Source organism: Rhinopithecus bieti, unplaced genomic scaffold, assembly GCF_001698545.2.
Source record: "Rhinopithecus bieti isolate Rb0 unplaced genomic scaffold, ASM169854v2 scaffold_22039, whole genome shotgun sequence".
Lineage (NCBI taxonomy): Eukaryota > Metazoa > Chordata > Mammalia > Primates > Cercopithecidae > Rhinopithecus > Rhinopithecus bieti.
The window spans coordinates 1,490,818-1,514,670 of NW_016810828.1; the positions used below are offsets into that span (position 1 = coordinate 1,490,818).

Below are 23,853 nucleotides of genomic sequence, written 5' to 3' on the forward strand. Positions count from 1 at the left end.
TGTGTGTGTGTATGTGTGTGTGTGTGTGTGTATGTGTGTGTGTGTGTATCTGTGTGTGTGTGTATGTGTGTGTGTGTGTGTGTATGTGTGTGTGTGTTTGTGTTTGGTGGTGTTTCCCCATTTTGATAGGTACGGGGGAGGGAAAATATATGATACAGTTTCAACTGGAACACTTAGATATTTTCAAGCGTGGCCTGTGATGCACCCTGTTCATAAGGCAATTTTGGCCTGTGTCCCCAATACTTATTCAAGTGGTCTGGAACATAAGTGATGAGGTAGAAGAAGGAGGAAGAAGAGCAGATGGAAGGGCAGTCAGAAGCAAGAACAAAAAAGCAGGGGGCACTGGGGCGGATGGAAGTGAAATATGGGGTGTGGGCAGAAGAGACAGGGAAGAAGCCGGAGCAGAGGTTACCGCGAGACTTATCAGGGCCACAGATATTCTGAGGTGCTGGAAGATCTTGAGTATCCCTACAGTCACACTTCTTTTCAGCTGTTGGTTATTTGGGTAGAATTCTGCTTTCCCATGGACCGTATCAGTCTTGGCATCTGCAGAGGTGACAAGATGGCGGTCTGTGAGGACAGTGAGGAAGCACTTAGACTCAGCACCCACATTGGCACCGACAGGCTGCTGGCTTTCCCATCACCCGGGACTGCCTTTGGCAAAGCTCTGTGCAGATGTTGGTCCCTTTCATCATGCTGACTGAGTTCAGCACAAACAGCTTGTTTACTCCCAACCGTCAGTGAACTGAAAGTCAGTGAGTTGATGACCTGAAAGAAAATTAATGCACTGTCCGGATTCATGCAAGCAAGAACGGGAAATGACAAAAATACCATGGAATGAAATAGAATCTGGGGTCCTTCATAGTTTGATGTCTTGGGGCTGCAGTGAGGCAACAAAAAATACTCCATAGTAAAATAACATGTGGAAAGAGGCCTGGCATTACAGCTGGTGCATGAAGCCTATGCTTTCAAGTAGGTGGAAGCTTCTTGAGGAAAAATGATCTTGGAGAGTTACTGCTTCCTACCTTATCCCCTCATGAAAGAGGGCCGGGTTCTGGCTAAGAACAGGGATATTCATCCTCAACAGCAGAACCTCTAGGAGACAACTGGCAAATGTGTATTGTTTCGCAAAGATAATTTCTTCTGCAGTACCACAGAATATATTATTTTCTTTAATTAAAAACAAATTCATTGAGGCAGATTTGGGGCAAAAATGACCAGTCAGACATGTGGAATGCCAAGTTTCTATGCATTAGGAGCAAACTTTGATGGAGCAGGATCACCACTCTGCTTGAAACTGACTAGCAGTGGGGAGGGAGTTCTACTAGGCTACCCTTTTAAATTGATAAGAATATGGGCACCGAGGAGAGGCTGGGATGAGAAGAGATGCTCTCACCAGCTAGGCTGTGACAGCAATTTGCTCACCAGTATGTGAGGGTGTGTGTTGTGTGCATGTATGTGGTGCACACCCGTGTGTGTTTTTGTATTCAATTGGTCCTTCAACAATGGCATCTTTTCAGAGGGTCTTTGGGGTGTGATGAGAGACTATGGGTACAAGTAATTCATTTCGTGTAATTTAGAAGTGGGCCTATAGTCCTCTTGTGTTTTGGGAGACTGTGCTCCTGGAAATTGATCTCAGTGCGGAACAGTTTTAAGGTAGGGATGAAGAGAAGCTTGAGATCTGAGCTATTGCAGATTTTTCCCATTTTCCTCCCAGAACCATTTACTTTTTCACTCACTCGAGAATACCTATAAGAATACCTATAGTAGATAAGCACTGTTCTACTTTAGGGACACAGTGCCTTGGGCCCTGCCCCCCAAGCAGCTCATTACTATTGCTAGTGTGTCAGTTAGCTTTTTCTGCATAATGGACCATCCTTAAAAGGCTTAGTGGCATGAAACAACAATCATTTATTCTGTTCCAGTTCTTTGAGTCAGCAGTTTGGGCTGGGCTCACTCAGGTGAATGTGGTCAGCCAGAGCTGACTGATCTAGGGTGGCCTCGGTTGGGACGTTTGCCTCTCCTTCATGGGGTCTTTTATCCTTCAGCATCCCGGTTTGTTCACATGGCAGCTGGCAGGGCTCCAAGGCAGAGAGCAAAGGCATGCAACACTTTCATTGCGTTCCATAGGTCAAAACAAGGGACGAGGTCAGCCCAGATTCTAGAGATGGAAAAACGGGCCCAAACTTTTCATGGGAAGTCATGCAAAGGCACATTGCAAAAGGACTTGATGCAGGAAAAAGTGGAGATTTGTGGCCATTATTGTAATCTGTCTTCCACAGCCAGTAGGACAGACATGTGCATAAGCAATCTAATCCCCTTATCCTGAGGTCAAAGATACAAGTCATGACCTTAAATCTCAGTGTGACTTGTCTATATATTTTGAGTAAATTGTAGAGAAAAGTTCTGTCATAGTGACATTCATTTCATTTTGTTGTTTTTGAAGGAAGGACAGTACTTCAATGCAAAACCTAATGTTCGTTCAGAATGTTGGGTGAAAATTTGTGCACACAAAATCGTTGAAGTTCAATCCTATAGGATGCAAGACCTTGAGATTCTGTCCCATATGCTCCAAGGGGGAAGGGAGTATTTATCCTGTTCACCAGTGATCCCAAGCTCTGGCACATAGTCAGCACTCAGTGAGGTCTGTTGAATGAAGGAGCGCGTCAGTGCAGAATTTGAAATGAGGATATAACAGGGAATGTGAAGGGAGGCGCCTGGTTGAGCACTGGGAGCCTGTATTTGAATTCTACAAGGCTGATAAGAATGGTCCAGCCATCTGATGTGTTTTTTGTGTGAGGTTTTGTGAACAGGACACAATGGGGTATAATCATTGGCCATCCTTTTCTAAGCATAAAACACACATGCATTTGATATTTATCAGTAATGTTTGCTCTTCATCCACTGTTTCCCTTTTCTGACTGAGGACACATGTAAAGTGAATGGGCTTACATTTCAGGAGCAGATCAGAAAAGATTGTTAAATTTTATTTATAACTCTGTCAGTCATTAAATAAGCAAGATACAGAGTCTTATTCTCTTAATAGCCTTCAGAAATAAGCCAGCTACCCACTAATCTAGTTTCAGAACCCAGGAATGCACCACATGACACCTCAGCATTCCATCTAGACCTTGACTCTGGAGCTCTGTGCATTTTGTTCTTCCGAAGTTGAAAGTTAAGTGGGAGAACCAGTCTGTTTTAATAATTTAAATGTATCTTCCAGTAGGACTTGGCTTTCAAAGACCATTGAGAGAGGGGAAGCTCAAAGGGCTGCTGCTGTCTTCTGAGGACACCAGCTTCTTGAGCTTTCCTGACCAGTTGATTCCCCTCTCGTCAGACTGTCCTTACATTCTGGTCTCCTAGTTGTGGGGCTCTATTGAATCTTATTCAGTTGGATTCAGAATACTTCACAGCATCATCCCATGACTTGGAAGTTTTACAAAGAGCAAATCAGTGTTTTAAAAGATGCATTGGGGGCCGGGCGTGGTGACTCATGACTGTAATCCTAGCACTTTGGGAGGCCGAGATGGGCAGATCATGAAGTCAGGAATTTGAGACCAGCCTGACCAACATGGTGAAACCCTGTCTCGACTAAAAATACAAAAATTACCTGGGCGTGGTGGTGTGCACCTGTAATCCCAGCTACTCGGGAGGCTGAGGCAGGAGAATCGCTTGAACCTGGGAGGCGGAGGTTGCAGTGAGCCTAGATTGCGCCATTGCACTGCAGCCTAGGAGACAGAGAGAGACTCTGTCTTTAAAAAAAAAAAGAAAAAAAAAAAAAGAAAGATGCATTTTTAACTTAATTATAAAATACATACAAATCATAAGGCAACAAACCAATGAATTATCAAGAATAAACACAGATATTTAGGCCTTGACACAGTGAAGAAATCAAATACTGCCAGCACCCTAAAAGTCCTGTTTGTACCAGACCCAGTCATCACCCCTTCTCTCTTACCCAAGTGTAACCACCATCCTGAGTTTCGACATCCATAGATTAATTCTGCCTGTTTTTTAACTTTATATAAATAGAATCAACACAGAGTGTGCTCTTTTGTGCCTGGCTTAACATTATGACCATGCAATTCATCTATTTTGTTGTGGGAAGCAGTAGTTGGTTCATGTTTATTGATGTACAGATTTGCATTGTTTGAGTATCCCGTAATTGATGTACCGGTTCTGCAGTTAATGGACACTCGAATTGCTTCCAGTTTTTTACGATTATGAACATTCTTAGGCATGTCTTTTGGTGCCCATATGCACACATTACTGTTAAGTGTATATTTAGGAGTAGAATTGCTGTGTCATGGAGCATCCATATGTTCAATTTTAGTAGAGATGCACAAACAGTTTTCCATCGTGGTTGTTCCAGTTCACACTCCCACTAACAGTGCTGTATATCCTAGTTAACATTTGATATTGTCGATCTGTTTAATTTTAGCCATTCTGGTGCTATGCAATGGTATCTCATTATGACTATCTTACTAGTGAGCTTGAACATCTTTCCACGTTTAATGACTAATCTGATATCTTTCTGATGATGTGCCAATTCAAGTATCTTGCCAATTTTTCTATGGTTTGTCTATCTACTTAGTATAGATTTGTGGGAGTCCTTTCTAATTCTGGATATGAGCCCTTTAGAGTTATATGCGTTGCAGATATCTTCTCTAACTCTGCCTTGCATTGTAACTCTCTTCGTGGTAGCTTTTAATGAACAGAAGATCTTAATTTTAATGTAATCTAATTATCTGTCCTTGTGCCAATACCACAGCCTTAAAAGGTAATTCAGTTTTACAGTAAATCTTGAAATGTTTTGCATATGTCTTCCAGCTTTTTCTTCTTTTTCAATATTGCCTTGTCTATTCTTGGTTCATTGCATTTCCATAAACTTTAGCATTCAGTTAATGTCTGAGATTTTTTATTAGAATTGTATTAGATCTGTGTAGATCAATTGGGACAGAATTGCCAACTTAGCAATCTTGAGCCTTCTACTACATGATCATGATCTATTCCTCCATTCATTTAAGTCTTCTTTAATTTTGCTCAGCAATGTCTTATATCATTCCATGCAGAAGTCTTGGACATCTTTTGTTAGATTTATTCTTATAGGTTTGGTTTTTTTAATGTTATTATAAATGGCATCCTTTTAAATTTTAATTTTCTGTTTATTGACAGTATTTAGAAATACAATTGATGTTTATATTTACTATAGACCTAGTATCCCTAATAAAGTCACATGTTTTTTTGTCGTTGTTGTTTTTGAGTTGTTTTTGTTTTTGAGTCTCACTCTATCACGCAGGCTGGAGTGCAGTGATGTGATCTTGGCTCACTGCAACCTCCTTCTTCTGGGTTCAAGCAGTTCTCATGTCTCATCCTCCTGAATAGCTGGGATTACAGGCATATGCCACTATGCCTGGCTATTTTTTTGTATTTTATTAGAGATGGGGGTTCGCCACGTTGACCAGGCTGGTCTCGAACTCCTGGCTTCAAGTGATCCACCTGCCTGGACCTCCCAAAGTGCTGGGATTATAGGTGTGAGCCACCATGCCTGGTCTAAGCTCAGATGTTAATTGTAGTTAATTGTAATGTTCATATGTAGATTCTTTGGGTTTATCTATGATACGCAGTCATATCATCTGTGAATAATAACAGTATTATTTATTCTGTCCCAGCCCTTATGCTTTTAATTTCCTTTTCTTGTGTTCTATACTGGCTCTGTGCCTTTGGAGCTAATGAGGTTTTTCCCTCTTTCCTTCCAGATGAGGCTGAGGCACACATTGACTATGAAGATAACTTCCCTGATGACAGATCTGTGTCATTCAGAGAGCTCATGGAGGATTCCCGGACAGAGGCAGAAGAGGACAGGAGTCAGGGAGACTTGTCTGAGGAGGCTCCAAAACAGGACCATCTGGTCTCCATTTCTGTGGGGAGAGAAAACATAGCCCAGGATAAAGGCTTTGTGCCAACCACAGGCTTGCCTGGCGCTGGGAGCAGTGTCCCTGCAGACTCGCCAGGATCGCGGCTGCTCCAGAAGCACTTGTTCTGGTTTCCTGCTGAGGCTTTCCACAAGCCTGGGTTGGAAAAGGAGGTGGATGATGACACCAAAAAGCACTTTTCTGCTGGAGACAACCACAGTGGTGTAAAATTGGTCCCAGGTGAACCTGAAACTAAGGTGATCTATGACAACACTGATGGTCCCTTGGGGCCATTTATGGGCAAGAATGATAGCAAGGCAGGGGATCCTGTGGTGAGCAGCAGTGATGAGTCCTGGTTAGATGGCTACCCTGTGACAGATGGGGCTTGGAGGAAGACAGAGGCAGAAGAGGAAGAAGATGGGGACAAAGGGGATGGGTCAGTAGAACTAGATGAAAACATCCTACTTACTCCTGATCAGCCCATTCTTGTGGAAGTTAAGAAGCCCTGGAGTAGCACCCTCACACCAAGCGAGGGCATGACCCATAGTTCAGTTCTTCCATCTCAAATGCTAGATGTGGAAGCTTTGGCGCTCAGACCCATGAGTGTGTCCGAGCCTGAGGGCAATGGGGATGGTGACTTGACCAAGTACCAGTCAACTCTACCCTGGAGATTCACCACAGAGGAGTCTCCGATGGCCACCCTGCCCTATGAGCTCACCAGCTCCACCCTGGAGATATTAACAGCGACCACTGTCAAGCAGACACCTAACCACATCCCCTCAACGATCATGACAACCACCCAGCCTCCAGGAGAAACCACTGCTCCTGAGATCCAGGACAGCTTCCCATACCTGCTGTCTGAAGACTTCTTTGGACAGGAAGGCCCTGGGCCGGGTACAAGCGAGGAGCTTCATCCCACCTTGGAGTCATGTGTGGGAGGCAGATGTCCTGGCCTCAGCAGAGGCCCTGTGATCGCCACCATTGTCACCGTCCTGTGCCTACTGCTGCTCCTGGCAGGTGTGGGGATGGTGTGGGGCTACCGCAAGTACCAGCACAAGAGCTCCGTGTACAAGCTGAATGTTGGCCAGCGGCAGGCTCGGCACTACCACCAGCAGATCGAGATGGAGAAGGTCTAGGCACCTTCGGAGTGGGTTCTCCCAAAGCCACTTGGGAGGAAAATAACTGTGACACATCACACTGATAATTTACTAGAGCATGATGCAGGTGGACTGGGGCTCATCATGTTTTCCTCAGCTCTTTGTTTTATAGGCTGAGAAGTGTCTCTGGAGCACCTGGGAGGGCAGGGAGGCTTTGGTGGCATCATCACTCACATCAGTGTCTTCACCATCTGCCGTGGAATTGACTACACTAATCCCAGACCTGTGCTTGGGTCCAGTTTCCAGTGTGAGGTTGAAAATCGCCTCTTCCTTCATCACAGTATTGTTATTATTATTATTATTATTATTATTATTGTTATTTTTTTTTTTTTTTTTTTTTTTTTTTTTTGAGATGGAGTCTCATGCTGTTGCCCAGGCTGGAGTGCAGTGGCACAATCTGAGCTCACTGCAACCTCTGCCTCCCAAGTTCAAGCAATTCTCCTGCCTCAGCCTCCCAAGTAGCTGGGATTACAGGCATGCACCACCACGCCCGGCTAATTTTTTTTGTATTTTTAGTAGAAATGGAGTTTCACCATGTTGGCCAGACTGGTCAAGAACTCCTGACCTCAAGTGATCCGCCCTCCTTAGCCTCCCAAAGTGCTAGGATTCCAGGTGTGGGCCACATGACAGTATTACCTTTTTGAAGAAAGAAGATCACCAGCTTCATGCCCTGAAATTTTATAAATAGTCATGATAAACCAAGTGTATGAGAGCAGCAGTATTTAGGACATAGATATTGAATTATTGGGAGAGGAATATGGAAGAATAATGGGTTGTTTCCTTTTAATGTTGTGATGTTGCTGAGGGCAGATGAACCAAGAGCCAGGACACAGTCCAGAAGCTCTGAGGTTTCTTTTTTCGTTGTTTCTTGAAATTAGAGAGAATTTAAGACTGACATTTTGTTGGGGGAGGTGAGGAATGAAGAAACACACATCCCTCTCTGTTCCCTCCATTTTGTGGGACAGCCTATCATTTATTCTATTTTATTTTCAATCTTTCCTGGTTAAGGATTTGCTATTATTTTTTAAAAACAAAGTTAGCTTTGTACCAGTAAGTACCATTTCCTCTCAGAAGCAGTGGCCTAGTTGTCCTTGACCAGTCTGTGCCTAGGAATGTCTTGGAATTTTTGCCAGGACTAACAAAACTCAGTCCTTGGTTTCCTCTCTCAGGATTAACCATTTCTCTGAACTCCAGTAAGATGGAATGACACAGGAGAAAAAAAAAAAAGAAATGTTTTCAGAGGGCCGAACACCAGGATATCAAGTATGGGCACATACTTGATGGAGAAGCAGAAGAATCTGTAAAAGAGTATGAAATGATCTGTGCTGATCTGTTCTCCAGTGTGGAAACTGGGAGTTCTGTGGAAACAGAAGCCATCCTGTCTGTTGGGCAACCCATTTCATAGCATCTAAATCATTCCTTAGGGTGGCTCAGCCAGTATGGTTTATGGCAGTGGTTCTCAAAGTGTGGTCCTCAGACCAGTAGCATCAGCATCACCTGGGAATTTGTTGGAGATGCAGATTCTCTAGTCCCACCCTAGACTCAGGAAACAGGAACCCTGGGAGTAGGGCCCAGTTCTCTGTGTTTTTAACAAGCCCTGCAGGTGATTTTGATGTGCACTCAAGTTTGAGAGCCTGTTGGTTTATAATAAGCTCAAATGTGAACTTCAAGGCCAGCTGAACTCCTAAAGGCACAGAAGATGAGTATGTGGTGTGTGTTGTGTGGAAGTCAGGCATGGCTGTGTGCAGCTGAGGTGGCATTTGAAGCTGCCCAAATGCCACCTGCAATAGTCTCCTGTATGTTGGCACAGAAATGAAACATGTTATATTTTTCTAATATGAATCACCTTCTTGGAAATAGTTATCAGTGGTAAAAGGTGAACACAATACATTAATTTTGAGACACCACAGGAGTCTAAGTGTTTTTGTGTGGTAGAGGGAAATCCTGATCTTTTTTATGATTGAAAAATTTTTGGTGGTGTTTTACCTAAGGAAAAAAGAATTCACAACATGCTTTCTACCCTGCCACCTCTTTTCAGCAAGCTTTGGAAAAATACTAGGCGAAGTAGCCATAAAGAAAAGCAGCATAATCAAAGATCTTAGTCCCCATAGTTGGGTAAAATAAAGCCTGAAGGCACCAACTAGAATACCTATGCATCAGATGAAGTCAAGAACAATAGGAATAAAATGCTTTCTGCATGTAGCCAAAGCAAAACATAATAGAATAAAAGCCAGAGACTGTATATATTTATAAATTAGATCCTAATCTACTGCAAGATAACTTTTCTATTTTTAACTATATAAAATAACCTCTGTCCCAGCATTGGGACTGTGTTAGTAACTATTATTATGGAATAACCCAAAACATTGAATTTATACCAACAAATAAATAGGCAATATTAATACATGTGTATTAATAAATTTATTACAAATTATCAGTACATGTAAATGTTTTATTTGTAGACATGGACTGTGAAATAAACCCAACACATCAGTTTTTAAGTTCTTATTGGTGTGGTATCCTCTAAATTAATGTTATAGAATCTAAAACTGCATGTTGAAAGGGAATGATTAAAATACTATAAATCTAAATTGTATGTCATGCATGTTTTGAGAATGGTGAATGTTTAATGCCCATGAAAATTAGGGGAGGGGGTTCTATTAACACAAAGCTTCTGAGATATTTAAAATAAATAATTATTGCCCCAACAGTTGCTGAATGTATTTTATTTCTAGGCTACTGCACCATGGTTTAAAAAAAAAAAAATCTCACTGGGCACAGTGGCTCACACTGGTAATCTCAGCACATTGGGAGGCTAAGGCAGGCAGATCACTTGAGGTCAGGAGTTCGAGACCAGCCTGGCCAACATGGTGAAACCTTTTCTCTACTAAAAATACAAAAATTAGCTGGGCGTGGTAGTGCACGCTTGTAGTACCAGCTACTCGGGAGGCTCTGGCAGGAGAACTGCTTGAACCGGGAGGTGGAGGTTGCAGTGAACTGAGATCATGCTACTGCACTTCAGCCTGGGGGACAGAGCAAGGCTCCATCTCAAAAAAAAAAAAAAAAAAAAAAAAAATTATCTAGTAATCTTGAAAATAATGTCTTAATACTTACTATATCTAAGATCTAAGACTGTCCTTTCTAAACCTAACTCTCAGCTATGTTACCTCCTGCAGCAGGATTTTAGGGAAGTTTGTGACACTCTTGCCCCTCCTCCCTCCCTACTTCCCTCTTCCTTGCCCCAACCAGAGACCACTCACTTCACTGCAATGAAACACCCAGGACCTCACTATTCAAAGTGCGGCTCCTGCCCTGGTAGCCCAGGCCCTGCAAGCAAGTACACAATCTCAGGCCGCACCCCAGGACTGCTGAATCAGGATCTGCATCTAACAGGATGCCCAGGTGGCAGGCATGAATGGTAAAGCTTGAGAAGCACTGGCCTAAGAGAGAACTGATTATCCCCTTTCTCTTCACAGGACACTCAAAGGAGTAAGTAGAGGGTTAGCTGAAGGGACTGTTCACAAAGGTGTGGGGAGAGTTAGGGGAACCATCAAGGGATGGTGGGGACCTGTTAGAGAGCCAACAAGAGCTCAGCAATAGGAAAGGCCCTGCAGGACAAGGGCTCTGGCCTCAAGGAGAATGCAGCCAGTGTCCAACTGTGGCCTGGAGGAAGCAAAGATTTTAAGGACCCAGACCTTGTCTCACCCTGCCATCTCTTGCTGGCATGTCCCAGTGGCAACTGGAAATCAGAGGGTGAAGAAGTCCAGGCAATGGAATCATAGAGGTCAGGCTCCTGGGACATCAGGCATGTTGGAGGGGCCTGTTGGAAGAGATGTGGAAGGGCAACTAGCAAATCCAGCTCAGACACCATCAGCACCAATCCCATCTGCCTTACGTCCATTTTCACGTCCATGACCACCACAGATCCATGCCTCCCAAGCCTTCCAATGTTGTGGACATTGTTGATGCCCCTCCCAAGTCCCCTTTGCTAGGTAGGTGAACCCATCTTCCAGCTGCCCTGAGTGTTGGCTGGTAAAATGCTCATAAGCACATAAGTGTACCCTTCCAACACAGAGAAATGCCCTTGGCCTACTGGGAGTTCCCTCACCCAGGAAGTTAGACCACCTTATACTCTGCTAGGGCAGCCTATAACCAATGACCAGCTGTCATGGGAATGCAAAAGGCTGGCCTCCTTGCCTCAAGGTGGGACCAACTCCAATGTGATTCATGCTCCAGAGCTCCCATGAGATCAGGCTGAAGCCAGTCTCCAACTGAAGACACATCCTTACTAGCTCCTTCCTGTTTCCCTCACACCCCTTCTCTTGAGAGCACCCCATCACTTCCCTTGCTTCAAAGGATTCTGACCTAAGACATCCATCAACTCAACTCTTATTCCCTGCACCTCCTCTCCTCCTCAGTCCAGATTTTTTACCACATCCTCTGGAATTCTTGGGCTTATCTCCATGTCCTCCACCTCTTCTTCAGACAGCTGTTTGAACTCTCCATAACGTGGACTTCTTTTTGTGCTGGCTGGTTCCTCGCTCTTTCCACCTGCTTCCTTCTACTATTCTTTCTCCTGCCTGCCCCTTAGTGGCATGCATGGAGCATAGTTGCTGTTGACAGTCATGCCTGAAGATGCGTTGGGTCCCTGTTTGAAACAGATTCCAAATGTTTTTCCTAGTGAGATTCCAGATCTCCTCTGAAACACAATCTTCCTGGGGAGAGGCATGAGCCTCTACTGCCTGACAGGACCTCAGCCAGCTCATGGCTAGCAAGGACCAGTCCTCCTGCATGAGATCCAGGAGTCCCTGGTGTGAAGTTTCTACTTTGTTAGATGAATGTCAGAAATTTCACAGACCTGAGAAAACAGAGCTCATTACAACATAGCTTCCAGAATGTAGTGAAGACATCCCTGTCCAGTGGATAGAATAGAAAATAGAGAATAAGCAAAGTAAAACATTTAATGTGATGTAAAAGAAAACAAAAGCTTTTGTTTTCAACTATTTTCTGAGTTCTAATTTTCAACAAGAGTGAGCTTGTACATACCACACTAACCCAAAGAGAGGAGGCAGAGAAAGACATCAGCAGTGGTCTTTGGAGTTTGGCCTACTGACTGCTACCGTAAAGTGGGAGATAAAACTCTGGAATCTTGTATCTGTTGGCCAAATTGCTTAATTCCTTCCTATTCTCTTCTTATAAAATGAGGCACTAATATCCTACCTGCCAGCTCCGAGAGGATCTACAGCCAACTCATTCATTCAACAAGCAACAAAAGTCAGCTATTTTTGTGGGGACAGTGTCAGGTGCCAGGATATGTGGCTGGCCCTAGATGGAAAACACTCTAAGGATAACCATGGCTGCTCTTGATTCTTATTTCTGGGGTAGGAGTGGGTCAGGCAAGGCAAAGCCGGGCTGTCATGGTGTCTTCTCTTTCAGGGAGATGTCATGGGGACAGGCATGGGGATCAGTCTTGCCCCTGGCTGCAGGCACAGGAAGTCCCACGCATAAAACCTTTGGCTGAGGCTTACTTAAGGTTCCTTTCCGTTTTTCTTTCCTCCCTTGTACATAGTTTAAACTCTCCACACTAGGTCATTCAGGCCTGGAGTCACCAGAAAAAAAGAAGTCCCTGTTTGGGGGATGGCAGATGATCAAGAGTTCAGACAGCTGCGATGAAGGATTAGTTGTGGGTTTTTCTCAGTGCCTTGCTACAAACTGTGTTGCAGTTCCATGTTCCGACACTATTAAATAATGTTTTCTCTGGCACCGATCCACCTTTTCCCTACAGTTTAAGTATTGATTTTTTTTTTTAACTGAAGTGGCTTCGGTTTACAGCTCACATTTAAAACTTAGAAACGTTATTTCCATAAATGTTGGCAGAAGCCGGTCACTGTTTATTCCACCAGCAGTCATAATAAACCCCTTCCCACTGACAATCTGACAAATCATTTTCTGTTTGCCACTGAGGTGGGTTCAATAAAATTTTTGTGCTCTTAAAATTTCCCTAATAAGAACTGAAAGCACACATTTCCTTCCTAGGCAGGCCTTGTGGTCACTGCTCGCAGTGGCTCTCTTTCTGAATTCCAGAGGTGAGCACAACAGGTTAGTTGTAGTAATTAGAAAGTCTCAAAAATCAGGAAGATTTTAGTATGTTGCATATGTTGGTATGTGCTCATTTCGGTCAGTTAGTCACTTTTAATTACATGTGTGTACACAAACCTCCCCTCAGCCCTTCACTTCTCCGCAAGTCAAATGTGAACAGTAGCAGTGGCCACAAGGAGTATCTTTAGACCCTTCCCAGCGGGTGCCTCCTGCTTGGATGCCCTGAGTGGCAATGGGGCTGGACAGATGCCCCACCACGATGGGCGGCCTCCCCACCAGCCTGCAGAACCAAAAAGCAACCACTGGGCTCCATGCTGATGGGTCAGAGGACAAGCGAGGCATCTTACAGCGGGCCTGGAAGCTCCCACAGAGCTTACAAATGTGTTTGTTTTTTTCAAGACAGGCCAGACTGAGGCTGAACCAATGGGGTCTCAATCCAGGAATCTTCTAGGCTCTTCCAAGAAACAAAGGGAGGTGTTGGGTTGAGGTCACTGAGTGCAGCCTGCACATCAGGGTTTCACGGTAGGTTTGGAAGAACCAGCCCACTTTTTTTTTTTTCTTTTTTTTAAGGTTTGGTTTCCTTTGAAATAGAAATTTTGGTAACTCAGCGCCACAGCCTTCAATCAAAGCAAAGTACTGACAATATTGACTGTACTATCACCAGGGTCCTCAGGGGACATCGCTAGGGTGGGGTGGACGTGCTTTTCAATCCCCAGTGAAAGGAGGCCAACTTCAGAGAGTAAACGAGGACCCCCTACCATGCCAACTCAACCCATATGTGGAACAACATCATGTACAGAAAGCTCACCCCAAGCTCACAAGGACCCAACGGGACCGCTGCAGGGTACAGAGGTGGAGTAAGTCACAACACCCAACCCAGCCTGGGTCCCTGTGGACGTCGGCTTTCATTTTCTCACACAGCTGGGAAGGACATTGCAGCCCAGGGCTATAAGGGGAGTTCACAGCTGCTGGGCACACTATTTACAGGCTCAGGAATCCCGGAGCAGGGCGTCCACTCGCTGGGTCCTCCACTACTTCCTAGTCCTGTCTCATCACCCTCTTCCGCACTGAGTTCAAAAGGAAGTTTCTCTGGTGGAGTAGAGGGTGGGGTGAGGAAATAAAGGAGAACCCGGCATCCCGTGGGCAAAGGCCATCTCCCCCAGCAGGAAGCCACATAAGATCTGACGCATCGCTGGGACTGGGGGGCTGCTGTGGACATGGTGCATCCACCAGTAATAACACTGACTCTTCGGGTCTAACACGCCCACTGGGAGTACAGCCTCTGCGGACATGGGCAACTTCAGCCCAAGACAGAAGTGGTAGGGGACTGTCCTGGGTTGGGCACCCTCAAAAGAGAACCTGATGCAGGGATTCTTGTGCAGGTGAGTGAGGACATGGTGTCAGAAGGGATGAGGGAAGCAGGATGGAACTGAAGGAGAAACAGAAGGATGTGCCCGAGTTCCCCGAGGTTGGTCGAGTGTTCTGAGGGATAAGGAAAGCCCAGAAAAGCACCATGTGTGAGTGTTCCACCCCAATGAACCACCATTACACAAAAACCCAAACACTCCATCCTTTTATTCCTTCCCAGGCTATTGCAGGAAAAGTCTTGTTTCCCAAATGCTGTGCCTTTCTCCTCTTGCCTTCAACCCTGGAGGGGCCCAACTACGCAAGTGGCTTCTTTGGGGAAGGGAATGAGGCTGAATAAAGAAAGCTCAGCTTCCAGCACACCACACTCTCTTGGTTTTCTCTGACCTTAAGGTAACCCCTTCTCAATCTCTTTGGCTGATTTCCAATTTCCCAGAGGGCCCAAGGGCTCCATCCATGGCTCTTTTCTGTTGCTTCTCAGTAATACTCAAGAGACAATCTCACTGGCCCCTCCGGCCACATGGCTTTAAATGCCACTAACATGCTGATGGTTCAGTAGGGGACGCTGTGGTGCCCTGCCAGATCCCTTCACAGACCCAGTTCCCAGGACCCCACAACCACCAACACACTACCATGCATGGTAGCTGCCAGATACCTACAGCCTCTTTTCCAGAGACTTGCCCTCAACTGAAGCCACTTGCCTTCAAATGTACCAGCAGCACTCCCAGGGATCTTCTCACAGCCAATAAATGACTGATTAGAGGCTTTCATGGGTTCCTTCTGAGAGCACCCCACACAATAAACCAAGTGCATTCAGATCCCTGTCCCGAGCTCTGCTGCAGACCTGACCTGAGAAAACTCTCCACTTGGATTTGCAGCCAGAACCTCCCATTCCAACCACAGACAGCCTGCTTTGCACCAAATTCCTTACTTACCCAGCCCATCCTTCCGTTTCAGTAACCGGTAACTCCATCTTTCCTGCTATTCAGGCCGAAAACCTTAATGTCATCATTAACTCTTCTTTCTCTTACACTGCACATTCAACCTCTCAGCAAATCCTATTGGCTCTGCTTTCAAAATAAATCTAGATATTTGGCCACTGCTGTTGCTGTGGCCCAGGCCCAAGACTGGAATCTTGCAGCAGCTTCCTAACAGGTCTTCCCTCTTCCTTCTGCCCTTGTCCACTAAAGTTTTTCACACTATGGCAGCTGGAATGACCCTTGCAAAATATAAATCAATCAAGGCACTCCTCTGTTCAAACCCTCCAGTGGCTCCCATCTCACTCAGCAGAAGCCACGTCAAGGCCCTCCGCCACCTGACCTCCTCCCCAGCCGTCTCTCCTTCCATTCTCCCCCTGCCCATGACTTTGCTTGGTCTCCCTGCTCTTCCCCGAGCATGCAGAGCAGGGGCACTGCACATCTTGTTCCTCCACCTGGAACCTGGACCTTGCCCAGGGTCCACTTTCCTAATGTCTCTGCTCTGACGTCCCTTTCCCAGTGAGGCCCCATTTAAAACTGCAGCCTCATCTCCAGGATTTCTTCCTCCCTCCCCTGCTTTATTTTTCTCCATAGCAATTATCACTGTATGATACCTTGTATATATTTATTCCTATGTATTGGCTATCTCTTTCTCCCTGTAGAATGTAAGCTCCATGAGCGCAGGGAACTTTCCCCTGTTATTCGGTGAAGTATCTGTAGTTCCCTGGTCAATGCCTAGCACACAGTAGGTACTCAATAAATATTTACTCAAAGAATAAATGGAACTAGACAGCTCTGACTTTCTTCTTTTTCCATCTCGGAGACTCATAACTAAGCATTGTCCTCAAATGGGATTGGCCAACCGTTGTGATTTTGGAGATGCAAAGTGGGGCAAAAGCCACATTTCTGTACTCTACACTCTCTACTCGTTTTTCAGTGGGTGCTAGAATTGGTACAAGTCAGACCAAGTGAAAACCACTGTGAGGCTGGAGAAATTTAGCCTTTGTCTTCCACCATCTTTCCTGGATGGGGAGAAAGGAGACTAAAAGCTGGAAGAGCAAACAAGCCAAAGGAGGTTTTCACAATTATCATCTTTTAGGAATGTTTTTCTTATTTAAAAAATAATACTGATTTTCTGGGAAAAAAAAAAAAACAAGCCAGAGAAGACTGTCCTTCAAACCAAAATGGTGAGAAAGGCAGGTATGAACACGGGGAAGACAAGTGTGAACATGAGAAAGACAGGGGTGAAGGTGTGAAAACAGATGTGAGGATAAGAAGACAGGTGTAAAGGTGAGAAAGAGGCCGGGCACGGTGGCTCACACCTGTAATCCCAGCACTGTGGGAGGCCAAGGCAGGTGGATCACCTGAAGTCAAGAGTTCAAGACCAGCCTGGCCAACATGGCGAAACCCCGTCTCTACTAAAAATACAAAATTAGCCAGGCATGGTGGCACATGCCTGTAATCCCAGGTACTCGGGAGGCTGAGGCAGGAGAATCGCTTGAACCCAGGAGGCAGAGGTTGCAGTGAGCCGAGAACGTGCCAAAGGACTCCAGCCTGGGCGACAGAGCGAGACTCCATCTCAAAAAGAAGGTAAGAAAGATAGGTGTGAACACGAGGTGGCAGGTGTGAAGATGGGAAAGGCAGGCTCACCCCTGGTGACGTGTAGTGAGAGAAATGGGGGCTTCCCTTTCACTTCGGAGAGGAAAGGGAAGGCTCTGAGGTATCAACAGCCTGGGCTGTTGGGAAAAGGACAAAGAATCTGTGTTTCCTGAACGTCAAGAAGAAGTCTCTTTGGTTGCTGTGGGCTAGCTGGTCTCCTCCAGTTCTAAGAGGTCATCCACATATTCCACAACTTCTCCCTGTGAGAGACAACAGGACAACTTTGTTAAATGGGCTCATTGGACTTTTAAAAGTGCTGATGAGCAGAAACAGTATCCCGAGAGGCCATTGCCACTGTCTGCTTTGGCTGAAACAGGTTTTCTCTGTTTCTCAGGGGCCCAGAGGACCTGATTTCTCCCTGTGGAGGGGACCTTGGCTTTCACTCCATTTGAACTTGCTATCAAGTGCTCTGCGAGATCCGCCAACATGCTGTGTGAGGCAGACAGCCCAGCCTGTGAACGGCTCTACCAAGTGCCCCTCCTGTGTGCATCTCTGCCTACTCCCCTTTCTCCCCTCTCATGTGCAGGTCTCCCACAGGAACACTTTCTATCTGTTGCCTTTCTGCCTTGACCACCAGAACACAAACTTCTCAAGGACCAGGGCCTGGGTTGATTTTTCTTCCCCAGAGCCCAGCACACAGAAGGTGCTCAATAAATATGTTGAAGAATGAATGACTGAGCGCATGCATACATATTGCTGGTATGACTAAAGCAATCATCCCTCTTACAGGAGAGACACACAGGGACAGTGGGATCCACTTGCCCAGTGTCGGTACCAGGAGCTCACCTGCTCCCTCCTGCAATCAGCCTTACACTTCAACTTGAAGCAGCCCAGCACCGTTCCCAATTTCTTTCTCCACACTGACTTCTCTCCTAGAACCCTCCTGGACCACCAGCTGATGACACCCATTCTCTTTTCTGCAGAGAATGAGTGGATGACCAAGGCTGAGGCACCTTCCATAAGAGTCAGCACAGACCGGCCCCACCACCCCTGCTAAAGCTCGACCCCTTCACTGAGCTCACCATCCCAGGCCAAGAGCCTGTTGGCTCCTTTTGATGTTTCAACACAGAGAAATTTACAAAAATCTTGCAGCATTTGGGAATAACTGGAAAACCTATCAAGTACATGAGACACAAATGGGAGTCTTAGTATTATCATCAAATACTTCTACTATGTCATGCCTGAGGTTAGAAACTCAAATTGTAACAGTAGAACATTATGGCTTGGAAAAAGCGTTTTTCAGTTGCTTTCTAGACCCCAAAAGGAAAACACAGCATAGTAGACGGATTATGTGTATAGCCATAACTTCTGCTTAGGGAGTTACTATATCCTGCTGTGTGTCTGTTGTGACTTGTGGGATGATGGTATTATTTACTTTTAGCTCACTAGTAATGAGTGCCCGAGGCAGCACAGATGAAAGAACTGCACCCCCTGCATGGCTGTTGTGGTGAATACTGGTGGGGCCTCGCTCAGATCTCCTTCCCAGCGCACCCATCCCCAACTCCTGCGAGGGCTGTTTGCTAACGGCTAGCAGCTGCCCCATCTCTGGGCAATTGTCTTTGGCCAAACAACAACAACAAAAAAAAACAACAGCAGTCTTGCCAGGGAGGTTACACACCAGCCCTTCCTGGCAACAAAGAATGAATGACAGACTGATAAGGGGGACTACAAAAGGCAGGAACAACTCTGCGGTGCCATTCATGCTCCAGAGTCCCCCGTGGGAGCAGGCGAAGCTTGACTCCAGCTGAGACCACATCTTTGTTGAGCTCCTTACTCCGACCCTCATTCTGTTCCTATCTGAGAGTACTCCCTCAATAAATCCTTCCAACAAATTATATTCTGTTTCTTTGGACTTTCCTGAAGCAAACAACCATCAGAACTTGAAACCTGAAGCATCTATTTCAGCCTGTTTTAAAAAGTTTCTGAAACTGTAATAAACCTCTGCAAAATTTTGAACCAGTATGTAGACCTTCAGGAGTGCTTATATACATTTCAATGCCAGAAAGATAATAAGGAAGAATGCCACACATATCAGCAGCTAAAGTAGTAGTATGTCCTTTGGAAAATGGAAGGATTAAACTAAGAATTTTATGATTTTGCTTATATTTTCATTTCAAAGTATTACTTGCCATAATTTGGTATATAGTAAGAAAATGGTTCATTCTTCAGAGATGGATTAGTTCTTTCACAATTCTAAAGCCTCAATTAATAAGCAAACTACTCCAGAACCTTCAACAAAGTCCTTTTATCTTGAAAGTGCCAAGTCCAAGAATCCTAGGAATTTTAAAGCCTGCAATAAGCTTGGTGTGTTCATCAGATGATTACTAACCCTCTGTGTGACTGTGAGCAAGGCACTCTCTCTTTCTGAGTTTATTTCCTTATCTGTGACATGAGAGAGCTTTACTGAATCCTGTAAAAAATCTCTTCGTGTTCTAATATCTACGATTTGCTTTCTATATATGTTGTTCTTATACATCAGAAGTCTTCCAAGTGTTCGCAGCCTTAGACCAGGAATTTCACCACTGGGAATTTTTTCTAAGGAAATGATTAGAGAAGAAGTAAACGATTTAGTCCCTGCTATGCTATTTGTAAAAGCAAAAAAGTTAGAAGCAAACTAAATGCCTACAAAAAGGCTCTATTTCTACAAATTCTATATCATGTAATATTAGTCACTAAAAAGTCATGTTTATAATGAATATTAACTAACAAGGGAAACAAAATCATGTGATCATCTCAACAGATGCAGAAAAGCATTTGACAAAATTCAACACAACTTCATGATAAAAAAAATTCAATGAATTAGAAATAGAACTTCCTGAACCTGATAGGGGCACCTACAAAAAATCCACAACTAATATCATATTTTCACATTTAATGCTGAAAGACTGTATGCTTTTTCCTTTTAAGATTGGGAATAAGACAAGGATGTTTACTCTCTCCACTTCTTTTTTTTTTTTTCCAGAGAGACAAAGTCTCGCTCTGTCACCCAGTCTACAGTGCAGTGTGGCATGCTCATGGCTCACTGTACGCTCCCACTCCTGAGCTCCAGCAATCCTCCCACTTTAGCCTTATGAGTAGCTAGGATTACAGATATGCACCATCATACTTAGCTAATTGTTTTTTTTTAGACAGTGACTCACTGTGCCGCCCAGGCTAGAGTGCAGTGGTGTGATCTCAGCTCACTGCAACCTCCACCTCCTGGGTACAAGCGATTCTCGTGCCTCAGCCTCCTGAGTAGCTGAGACGATAGCCATGTGCCACCAGGCCCAGCTAATTTTTTTGTACTTTTAGTAAAGACAAGGTTTCGACCAATTGGCCAGGCTGGTCTTAAACTCCCGACCTCAGGTGATCCGCCCACCTCAGTCTCCCAAAGTGCTGGGATTACAGGCGTGAGCCACCACACCTGGCCTAATTTTTTTTATTTTTTGTAGAGATGGGATCTTGCTATGTTGTCCAGGCTGGTCTCAAACTCCTGGGTTCAAGTGATCCTCCTGCCTCAGCCTCCCAAAGTGCTGGGATTTAGAGGCATGAGCCCCTGTGCCAGGCCTACTCTCTCTGCTTCTATGCAACATGGTACTAGAAGTTTTAACTAGAACAATTAGGCAAGAAAAATAATACACACATACATACAAACTAATAAATAAGTTCAGCAAGTTTGCAGAATCAATACACAAAATCTATTGTATTTCTATTCTTTTAGAATATGTCCAAAATGAAAATAAAAAAAATTTCATTTACAATAGCATCAAAAGAATAAAATGCTTGAATACTGGGGGTTGGAAAGAATTTATTTTAATTTTTTAAAAAATAGAATGTTTACGAATAACAAAATAAGAAAACACTGTAAAAGAAATTTTAAAAAATCCAAATAAGTGGAAAGACTTCTCACGTTTATGGATCAGAAGACAATATTAAGATGCCAATACTACCCAAAGAGATTTATAGGTTCAGTGGAATTTCCTATAAAAGAATCCCAGCTGCCTTTTGCAAAAACTGAAAAAGCTAAACCTATAATTCATATGGGAATATAAAGGACCCAAAATAGCCAAAATCTTCTTGGAAAAGAAGAACAATGTTGGAGGACTCACACTTCAAATTTCAAAATGTAATACAACGCTACAGTAATCTAATCTTTGTTGAAAGTCCACGTAATTTAAAAAAAAAAAAAAAAAGCTATAGTAATGAAGACAGTGTAGTACTAACCTTAAGGATAGAAATTGAGATGAGTGTATAGACTGAGAGTCTGGAAAATAATTCTCACATTTATAGTCAATTGATTTCTTTCAAGGGTACCAAGACAATTCAATGGTGAAAAAGTCTTTTCAACAAATAGTGCTGTAACAACTGGCTATTCACATTCAAGAGAATGAAACTAGACCTCTTCCTAATATCATACATAAAATTAACTCAAACGGGTTGTAAATTTAAATGCAGGAGATAAAACTATAAAATCATAACAGTAAAATCAGGAGTAAATCTTTGTGACCTTGGATTAGGCAATGGTTTCTTAGATATAACACACAAAACAAAAGCAACAAAAGAAAGAACAGATAAATTGAATTTCACCAAATTTGAAAATTTGTGCTTCAAGACACCATTTAGAAAGTGAAAAGACAACCTACAGATTGTGAGAAAATATCTATAATTCATATATCTGATAAGGAACTTATAACTAGAATACCTAAAGAACTTCTACAACACAATAATAAAAAGATAAATAACAATTTTAAAGTGGACAAAAGATTTGAATAGATGTTTCTTCAAAGATATACAAATGGCCAATCATGAAATGATGCTCAACATAATTAGTCACTAAGAAGGTGCAAATCAAGCTGGGCGCAGTGGCTCACACCTGTAATCCCAGCATTTTGGGAGGCTGAGGCGGGTGGATCGCCTGAGGTCAGGAGTTCGAGACCAGCCTGGCCAATATAGTGAAACCCCATTTCTACTAACAATACAAAAAATTAGCTGGACATGGTGGTGCGCACCTGTAATCCCAGCTACAGTGGCTGAGGCAGGAGAATCCCAGCTACAGTGGCTTGAGGCAGGAGAATCATTCTCTTGAATGTGAATAGCCAGTTGTTACAGCACTATTTGTTGAAAAGACTTTTTCACCATTGAATTGTCTTGGTACCCTTGAAAGAAATCAATTGGGAGGCAGAGGTTGCAGTGAGCCAAGATCGCACCATTGCACTCCAGCCTGGGCAATAAGAGTGAAACTCTGTCTCAAAAAAACAACCAAAAAAAAAAAAAAGAAAGTGCAAGTCGGAACCACAATGAAATACTACTTACATCCACTGGCATGGCTATTAATAAAAAAGACAATATTAAGTTTTGTTGAAGACATTGCAAAGTTGGAACTCTCACACACTGCTGATGGGAATATAAATGGTGCAGTCACTTTGAAAAACAGTCTGGCAGTTTCTCAACAGGTTGAACCATTACCGTATGGCCCAGCAATTCCATTCCTAGGTATGTACCTGATTTGGTTTGGATATTTGTCCCCTCCAAATCTCAAGCTGAAATGTAATCTCCAGTGTTGGAAGTGGGGCCTGGCGGAAGGTATTCGGGTCAGGGGCAGATGCCTCAAAATGTCTTGGTGCTCTCCTCATGATAGTAAGTGAGTTCTCACTCTGAGTTCACAAGAGATCTAGTTGTTTAAAAGAGTGTGGCACTGCTCTCGCCATGTGACATATGCCAGCTCCCCCTTTGCCATGACCATAAGCTTCCTGAGACCTCACCAGAGGCCGAGCAGATGCCGTTGCCACACTTCCTGTGCCACCATGCCCAGCTAATTTTTAAATTTTCCGTAGAGACAGAGTCTCACTGTGTTACTCAGGCTAGTCCTGGGCTCAAGCAATCTCCTGCCTTGGTCTCCCAAAATGCTCGGATTACAGGCATGAGCCACCGCACCCAGCCAGGTATTTCTTTACAGTGATGCAAAAATGACCTAACACAATACCTATGTATACACTCCTAGGTATAAAAAAAAAACAACTGGAAAGCTTATGTTCAAACAAAACTTTGTACACAAATGGTCATAGCATCATTATTCAAAATAGCCAAAAAGTGGAACCAACCCAAACATCCATCAACTGAAGAAAGGATAAACAGAATGTGATATAGCCATACAGAAGAATATTACTTGGTAGTACAAAGGAAATTTTACAGGTAACATGTTCAACATGGCTGAACTTTGAAAACATATGCTCAGTGAAAGAACCCAGTCACAAAAGACCACATACCCTATGATTCCATTTATATGGAATGTCCACAACAGGCGAATCAACAGAAACAGAAAGTAGATTAGAATATTCCAGGGGCTGGAGGTGGAGGCAGGAGTGGGAACGTTGGCCCGGAGGAGAAATGGGAAGTGACTTAGCGATGGAGTTTCTTTTGGGGCGATAAAATGTTCTAAAGTTAAATAACGGTGATGGATGCAAAATTTTGTGGATATAGTTAAGTACCACTGAATTATATACTTTAAAAAGGAGCACTTTATTGTATTGAATAATATCTAAATAAAGCTGTTTTAGAAAAATATAACAAGTGAAACTGCTCATATTATAATATCAAGTGAAAAGTCATGAGACATAATTATAGCTGAGTTTATAATAAATATATAGAAAAACATAAATTTAAAACTATAAAATTTTTTTCTTTAATAATAAAAAACAATGG

At 43.8% G+C, this 23,853-nt stretch overlaps 2 protein-coding genes across 2 annotated transcripts in view; one reads left to right on the forward strand and one right to left on the reverse strand.

The window, feature by feature from the left end:
* SUSD5 (sushi domain containing 5) overlaps window positions 1–7,347 on the forward strand; it is a 67,151-nt gene extending 59,804 nt beyond the window's left edge. Inside the window, exon 5 of the mRNA XM_017892921.1 lies at window positions 5,760–7,347. Coding sequence (XP_017748410.1) covers window positions 5,760–7,051 — 1,292 coding nt within the window. The 3' untranslated portion in view covers window positions 7,052–7,347. The remainder of the gene's footprint in view (window positions 1–5,759) is intronic.
* A 4,671-nt stretch (window positions 7,348–12,018) lies between these two features.
* The window catches only part of CRTAP (cartilage associated protein), a 33,060-nt gene continuing 21,225 nt past the window's right edge, over window positions 12,019–23,853 (reverse strand). The window contains exon 7 of the mRNA XM_017892922.1: window positions 12,019–17,372. Coding sequence (XP_017748411.1) covers window positions 17,319–17,372 — 54 coding nt within the window. The 3' untranslated portion in view covers window positions 12,019–17,318. The remainder of the gene's footprint in view (window positions 17,373–23,853) is intronic.